Raw genomic sequence first — 8231 nt, forward strand, 5'->3', positions numbered from 1 at the left:
TATCGGGTAAATCGCATACTCTGTCGAAGCACTTACTTCTTTGGGGCCTTCCTCTTCTTTGCAGGCGCTTCCTCGGCGCTTAGCCCGACGTCTTCGCGCCCACGACGGTCCTGATTCGCTTTCGCTGCCACTACCATGGCCGCGCGGTGGTCTCGGCGTGCCTGCTTGGCTGCTTTGGCATCCAGGTGGTCTTGCGCACTCGCTTTTGCGTACAGTGGATCGTCTCGGAACTCCTCAGGGACGTTTGGCCTGATGTTATGGTACATCGTTTGGCTTTTCTCCACATTGGGCGGTGGTGGGCCCAGCACCTCCACGTGGTCGCTCATCATCTTCACCACCTTCTACTTTGTCGTGAGGATACCGTCAAACTTACGCCGGAGATTCATCTCGACGGGCTCATCGTTAGGTTCCTTCCTACACGACACTACTCCAATCGACACCTCGTCCATGGAGAAGATCTGATATTGCTGAATGCCTTCTAGGCGTTTGTACAGCTCCGTCAGCACGCCCTTGTAACTCTTAAACTGCGAGCTACCACGTGGAATGTGAACCATCACAGAGTTCGCCGCGGCTTCCTTAACAGCGTCCACTACGTGAGCCACAGTATAGCAATCTACTTTCGCAACATGCTTGCGAATATGACCGAAACCTCGATCGCACGAGTTCTTCGTGTGGCCCTTTACAAAGAACTTATAGTCTACGTGCTTCAGCAGCCCCATGTCCACTTGCGCCAACAATAACTTGATGACGTAGTTGTTCTTGTTCTGACCCGAGCAATTGTCAGCGTAAACAGTCAATCTATTCTTGCCTTCAGACAGAACCTTGGTCCGGAGAAAATGTTCTAGCATGGAGTTGATCTGGTCGCTGCCTTTTCCACTCGCTGTTTCATCGTAGAGGTAGTTGGTTTGAATACCGTCGTTCTCGCAGAAAATGCCGAAGCAACTGACGGACAACAGTGAGCAAAAATACCACTGCGACGGCGTACTGGCAATGCTAGGAACAGTAAGGTTCTGCGCGAAGTCCATGACGATAACGGCGTGGTCGTCGCTCACTGAAGTCTTGTCCTTCTTGTATTCACGGCTGCAACCAAAACAAAAAGATATTAACATCCCCTGTTAAAAGTTACCAGTAGATTAAATTGATACCAATCTCCCTTACCGCATTTTGCGAGCGGACTCCGTATGTCGGCCAATCGCCTCGGTTTTTTCTGCACTGACGTCGTTGCGCATGCTTGTATGGTAGATGGAACAGATATCACACACGTTACTTCTTGGCGACCGAATGCGAATGGTCGGACAATGGAGCGTCAGTAGCTTCCTCATCGTCGAAGGTACAGGCTCTCGGACGCGCAGGCGAATCTGCTCCACGAAGCTGTGCATCTCCTCGTACAAAACATTCCATGTGAAGTGCGCGGGCAGTAGCGTGTGCCTGTCGCTGCTGTAATATTTCTTCGTGACGCCATCCTTCGTCTTCTGCATTCGAACTCTCACCGGCACAACCTCCCCAACCTCCTCTGCAAACTCCTTAAACACTTCACTAACCAGACCAGATCGACAGCCGCTGCGTTCTGGTTCAAAGTGTTCCCATGGCTCTTTGCCCCGATATTTCCGTCACGGACGTGGTTTTTGTATCGTTGAACAGTGAGCGGCACCACACCGTAGCAGCGAGCAAACGTGGGCCGACACACCTTGCCCACGAAAGGAAGATAGTATGCAAACTTATCCCGAAGTCCATACCCACGAGCACGATCGACAGGCACCTGCATCAGTGCCCCCAAAAGAGTGTAGAGGCTGATGGACTTCTCCGTTTTCGTCATTGTGGCAGCAACTCCAGCTGCTTAGTCTTGCTCTCCACGCAGCGATTCCCACACGCATCAGCTTGAAGAATGGAGGTAACTTGGCCACGAAAATCCTGGTCCATCAAATAGATACTAATGTCCTCGTCACCCTCAGCAGCAGTGTCCTCCTCTCCACTATCTGCGCTCTCAGCTGTAAGGGGCTCTTCGTCGTAACTAGATGTCTGTGAGTCGGGGGTGAAGTCCTTGTCCTCGCTGTCGTCAAGCTTCTCGCTGTCACTCGCGGCGCTTTGGCTGCTACAGCCTACTTCTTCTTCCGGTTCCTTGGGGGCGACCGGGGCAGCAACAGGAGCGCCAGTGTCGGCACGGTGGGGAGCAGCTTCACCGCCGCCAGCAGCAGTTCCCGACGCGTACGCTATTAGATCCTCCATGGTCGTCTGCTTTGTAGGTGATACACCTCGATCCAAATTTTTGAAAAGTAAAAAAGGCTCTAACTCAGCAATTCGTTTATGTACGAAAAACTGTTGGTCAACTTCAGAGCCGTTTATCTCGAAAACGCTAAAAATGTTGATTAGTAACATTTTGTTTGCCGCCGTCTCAAATATAACCGCGACGTGAACAATGCTCTTCGAGTTAATTCGGCTAAATACGAAAGGTGGCGATTTCAGAAGAGGGAAAAAAAATCGATGAGGATGAGCATACCTTTGTGATTCACGGTCGCGCGGTCTTTAGATCGATCTAAGGCCCATAAGTGTAATCCTTGTAGGTCAATTTTGGACGAAATAACTATCGGCCCATACATAAAAATAATGATTTTGGAAGTTGGCCAATCATAATTTTAATTAACGTAAGAAAAGTCTTATTAATATTACACCATACAGTGTCACAATAGCGTCGTCACGGTATGATATGGTAGCACTTAGCAGAGGTTGGGTTACGGACGGACTCAGGCAAGATGCCTTCGCAGTACTCTGTCAGTTGGTTTGCTAGTTAGCAGGTAAAATGAGATCTGATTGAATTTAGACGGGTACCGTGTCCATTCCCGCCAAGCGTGTCCGTTGCAATCAACTGTGTCCGTTGCAAATCATTGCAATGACAGAACCTGTATGATTTGTATGATTTTGCCGAGAGACCTACAGGAGAGGTAGGAGGTTATGCACGTGTAGGAAGCAAGAACTGATAACTAAATCAATCTCCTTTTGGATTTACCTTCCTTCACTCACTACACTACCATGCTTCGTTCGCTATCTGCAATTTTTGGCGGCGCCCAGTAGTGCGTAAGACGATAGCACCGACATACAGTCCCATTATCTTGCTTGCTGGTTTTGATGACGAAATTTTGAATATATGGCATGGGTAGTGTGCGCTGTTAATCATATACCGCTCGTACACTCAGTAAGTGTTGGAGGCCATGCGAAACGTAAGTCGGACGTAAATCTAGCAAAAGTTAGTATTAACAGCGACACAACTTGTGCTTATCTTTGATCTCTTGGGCCGGTGGCGTTTTTGGAAGCCATCGATTGTACCCATAAGACGATAAATGGGATTAACATGAGGAGGTCTGTTCTCATATATAGGGTTTGGCTCAGAAATGCAACTTGTATGTCATCGCAAGGCCATATTCAAACAAACTACGTTGTCAACCCGCTATAAAAAAAGCCGCTATAACGAAATGCCGCCGACCATATGTACCGATCCCGCGATCACCCGCTTCATCTTCTCGACCAATCACATTCATCCAACAACACTTCACCAGCCAATAGCATTGTTCAATTCTGACAACTTCAACTGTTGCCCCCACAGCCACGCGTACGGCACGCGCACTGCAAGCGCACTGCACGCGCTAGTTTTGTGCCTTTGAGTAGGGACCAAAGCGAGTTGACGACGAAGTGCAATCGCAACACCAATATCTTCACTAGAACCATTCATAGACAAAGGCAATAATAACACTTGTACTACCTCAAATGTGTCTGTGCGATCGACACTATTTAACTGCGATCGGCCTTCCGAGGAAGCATGGGCAGTCAAATACGCCAGTTGTCAGTCATACTAGTGCATTCATAGTGACTGAATCGCTTCCGATTGCTGAGCTTAACAGCCTTTTGACTGTTTTTAGTTGCCACTTCATGTAAAATGTAGGCCAGGGCCGAAAGGAAGACCCCATCGTTTGCATAATGTCAACAACGTTCTTGCGTGTCTACTCCATTTCCACACAATCGCAATCGAGCACAAGACGCTGCCCGAACCATACGCAGTTCCACCTGCTACTTTATCTCGAATTCTCACGAATGCTGCGATCGCGCTAGGAAAGCACTAAAAGAGGTACCCGCTAGAAGGATATAATACCCCTGTTTTCAGAAACAGAATTTATGGGCTTCGAATGTCTATCTTCTAGGGATGCTTCTGAAAGAAACTATTCCATTTAACGACCGACAGCCTGTGATTTTTAAACGCATTATTCAACGGAGAGTTATGGGGCCAAGTACGTACAATTGGTCCTGTATTCTGACTAAAACGGACTGGATTTTATTAGATTGGTCATATGCAGTCAAAGTCACCGGGGTGCTGTGCTACGGATTCGACGGCGAAATGAGCAATCGTTTCCAAGTTTGGCTAGCAAATCCGAGTAAGAGTATGACGCCAGGTTGTTGTGCAACGGGCTAGGCTTTTCGTGTTGGCAACCTTATGAGCAACAAGATAACAACGCTTTTAAAAGTAGGCGACCCTCTCCATGGGCGAGACCTTCGGAGACTCCAAGTACGTCCTCGTGCTCAAGGACCACACGCTTCACTATTATGAGGTTGTCGTAGCAAACACAGCCAACAATCCCGCGACCGTGGAAGCGTCGCTAGCGTGACATGCCCAGTTCGGCCTGCCTCCTGTATGGATCTCCGACCAAGGATCACACTTTAAGAATGAAGTGCTGAGTGAAATATCACGACGCCTGCAGACGAAGCAGTAGTTCCTCCTGCCTACTGCCCTTGAATCAACGCCTCCGTCAAGTGCATGAACGGGGACAATGATCCTGAGGTACACAACCTACCATCACAACTGGATGAACTTGGGTCCGATGGTGTAAGCCAACCAACCATATCACGGTGCCTTCACTAGGCGACGGAGCGCAAGTGAAGATCTCTACATTGCTACCATACCCGACTCCTCTTCCCGAGTTCTACCAGTCCGACGCTGTAGAGCTCCAGGCGATGACCGTCAACAACAACGTCGACAAGTTGTTCTCAAACCTGCTCAACACTCTTCAGGACATGGACAAGGTGGTGCAAGACTAGTGCATGGAGCAAAATTTGATAAACAAGAAGCGGGGACGGGGTGAAACCGTTATTGTTTTTTATTGAAGCAAACTATATCCTACGTTCCCCAGTCGATGTCAAGGACGGTAACAAGATACTTGTCACTTGGATCGAGCCGTATCGCGTGATGTATGGTGACGCACACTCCTTTCTCATCAAACACCTCATCACGTACACGCCTCTAGACTAAAGTTATGTGCGGACTCCAGTTTGGACGTGACCGATGAACTGCTCGAATTCATCTTGTTGCAGGGGATCCTCCTAGCGATTAAGAAACCCAAGAACACCGGTGGAACGACGATATCGATGATTACAAAGTGTTGGTGCAGTGGAAAGGTCTCAAGGGCTCGTATGAGCCGGTGTTCAGCTTCACGCGCGACGTGCCAACACTGGTGCATCAATACATGGCCGCTGCTGACCAGATGCTCAGGGCACACTGGTAGCAAGTGACCACGAGTGGCTAGCGTCGCCAGATCAAGCCTCCTTCTACGACCACTTCAACTACTGCGTAGATTTTTTTACAGTCCGTATTACGCCGTGACCGGACCTTATGCCCGGATGATTTTTCTGGCCAAATCATCATGTCAGTGCAAACATCCGATCATAAGATGAGTATGTGTATTTATTTATGTGTATTATACCAAATGCACTACTGATCCAATCCTATGTGTGCAGTTATGCAGTTAAACCCAGCGTTGCTGCTTGTGGTAACGCACCATTAATCCTCTTCTGAACTGCTCTCCTCGTCGGACTTTTGATCTCCATCCCAGTCCAGGCTGAAGTCGTAATGATTGGCGGCCTCTACGATCTCCTGTTCCGAACCTTCCGCAGCTGCAGCTGCAGCAGCATTGACCGTAGGCTCTTCGTCCGACGATGAATCCCATCGCAGAATTAAGTTGCCCTCCATATCACTACATAGTGACTCAAGGGACTCGTCAGACTCGTCAAGGTTGGCATCGTCGTTGTCCAACTCAGGTGGCACTTCAAAGTCCATCAAGTCTGGTACCGGTGGAAGTGAAATACGAGGTGGACGCTGTTTCTTTCGGGCAAGTCCTTGTGTGATGTTGGCCTGCTTTCTTGCGTACGCACTTGACATTCGCCCTATCGTCGAAACAAACTGGCGCAGATTGGGGTGGGGCTTGAACGCCGCATTCATTTCGCGGTTAAACCTCTCTAAGAGGTTATTGGTACGTGCTACCACGGAGTTAGTGATACCAAATACATTCCACTCAGTGATGAAATACCGCTCTAGCCAGGTTTTACGGGAGTATCACCAGAAATTACGCCATTCTTTCGAGGAGTACACGCATCCTTTTTCGCAACACTTCCGTTTAATCTCTTGTTTGACCCATGCAATGCCTTTTGGGCCAACGAGGTCAGGATCGATAACAGTGAGGGTGTCAAGTACGCCAGGCGCCATAGGTATTGAAGTCTCATCCTCCGTTAGGCGTTCCTTTTTAAGTCGCCTGCGAATTGCTTGTTTAAAATGAAAGAAACAACCTATTACTTCGGCATTGGGGAACTGAGTTTGAACCGATGAAATCAAGCTGAACTCGAAATCACAAACAACTTCAGCAGGAGTCATCTTTTTGCGGGTGTCACGGTGTATCAGATGTAAGATATCCTCGTACATCGTCTCAGTCTTGGATGTACAGAGCACGAAATACACCGGGGTGTACATATTGCGAGCCGGATCGTCCACCATAACGATCAAACACTAGTAGAATCCTCTAGGCACACATCTGAAAGTACCGTCGATAAAGAGAGAAACACTGTTGTACAGTAGGAGTTCCTTTAGGGCAGGATGAGCCCACCCCAAAATACGGTTGGGCGGAGTATTCGGCTCAGGGTGGGCGGCCACTAGATGGAAGCGAAAGAACGGGATCTCCGAGTCCTTGACCTTGGAGCACGGTGGTACCTCGACTATACCGTGGATGGCTCCACCATAATAACGGCGGCGAACTCGGCGGATGCGGCTTTTAACTTGCTCCTCGGTTAAAGCTTCAATCAGCTCTTCGCGATTGGGTCCGTAGAACTCAGCACAGACACGCTCCCAAATATCTTCCTCCGGCATGCCAGGGTCCTCCGTAGCGAGGCGGTCGGTCATCTTCTTCATAGCAACGGTCTCATTCCTTAACGACCCGTTCGCTATCACATCATTACGGCAGTTGTGGTCGCCTACCACGCTCCATTCACCATGGGGTGTTATCTTTAACACTCCGCCGCAGCGCAAAGTACGATAGGTGCTGCACCGGTACACTATGTTCTTTGTAGACGCCCAAGACTTTGTGTATCTGAATCCCTTGTAGATCTTGACTGTCTTCGAGCCGCGCGTTTTCTTGACGCGCAATGCGGGTTGACGGGAGTTGCGTGTTGCAATCAGCGGTGATGTCGTCAGAGGTGGAGGTGTAACTGATTGCATCAGGAAGTAAAGTAGTATGCTGACGCTCGGCGCCGTGGCGGTGCCAGTCCTCACTTTATGATTGCTGGCTCCCCTTTGCTTAGGTCGAGCTGGCGTGTGCTGGCGTGCCATATCTACGCTGAGTGCGAGAGCTCAGTCTGACGGGGGTTAATCCGCTTGTGCCCATTCGCTTCGTCTACAGGCGCGAGCAGTGCTCTTACAATAAAATAAAAAATTGTACTGGGCTTCACAGAAGCACATAACAATCATTGCAATATACCGATCCACAATAATAAATTATTCAATTATTTTGCTGTATTGTTTTGCTGTATTGCAAGGGTCAGGATGGGGCAGTGGTGTGAGATTGACCCTATCACGCCACTGGCTTGGGTTCGAAGCCCACTGCTGCAGAGAAGGCTGGTGACTACTGGTATCATCCAAGCTGGGTTCTTTTAGCCAACCAAATATAGCCGGCGAGGGCAAGACCAACCTGAGCAGCAGTTTTGTTGGGTTCTGAAAGAAAACATAGAACTAAATTTGGACGAACACAAAATAAAGAGTCTAACCCCCAGAACCACCAACGTCGAGGCACCTTCACACCAGTCAACTGGTAAGAAATCAATACAGTAATTACGGGGACAATTTTATTTTTTACGGACTTTTATGAAAGCCAATAATTAATTATTAAATAAATACAATGCTATAATAATTGTATTATATTTATTTT

General features: G+C 48.6%; 4 protein-coding genes across 4 annotated transcripts; 1 reads left to right on the forward strand and 3 right to left on the reverse strand.

Moving 5' to 3' along the window:
• Positions 1–32: 32 nt before the first annotated feature.
• PPTG_01725 (hypothetical protein) lies at positions 33–329 on the reverse strand (the record flags this gene model as incomplete). Its single annotated transcript, XM_008895112.1, has 1 exon — positions 33–329. One exon carries the CDS (start codon positions 327–329, stop codon positions 33–35), a length of 297 nt encoding a protein of 98 aa, XP_008893360.1.
• A 1483-nt stretch (positions 330–1812) lies between these two features.
• Positions 1813–2226, reverse strand: PPTG_01727 (hypothetical protein; the record flags this gene model as incomplete). The annotated part of the gene is made up of 1 exon (XM_008895113.1): positions 1813–2226. One exon carries the CDS (start codon positions 2224–2226, stop codon positions 1813–1815), a length of 414 nt encoding a protein of 137 aa, XP_008893361.1.
• Positions 2227–4526: 2300 nt separating this feature from the next.
• On the forward strand, positions 4527–4652 carry PPTG_21100 (hypothetical protein; the record flags this gene model as incomplete). Its single annotated transcript, XM_008895553.1, has 1 exon — positions 4527–4652. The coding sequence occupies one exon, from the start codon at positions 4527–4529 to the stop codon at positions 4650–4652; it is 126 nt and encodes a 41-aa protein (XP_008893801.1).
• A 1169-nt stretch (positions 4653–5821) lies between these two features.
• On the reverse strand, positions 5822–7636 carry PPTG_21101 (hypothetical protein; the record flags this gene model as incomplete). Its single annotated transcript, XM_008895554.1, has 2 exons — positions 5822–6351; positions 6856–7636. The coding sequence occupies 2 exons, from the start codon at positions 7634–7636 to the stop codon at positions 5822–5824; spliced, it is 1311 nt and encodes a 436-aa protein (XP_008893802.1).
• Between the last annotated feature and the right edge of the window lie 595 nt (positions 7637–8231).

The sequence above is a fragment of the Phytophthora parasitica genome, assembly GCF_000247585.1.
Source record: "Phytophthora parasitica INRA-310 unplaced genomic scaffold supercont2.3, whole genome shotgun sequence".
NCBI classification, from domain to species: domain Eukaryota; phylum Oomycota; class Peronosporomycetes; order Peronosporales; family Peronosporaceae; genus Phytophthora; species Phytophthora nicotianae.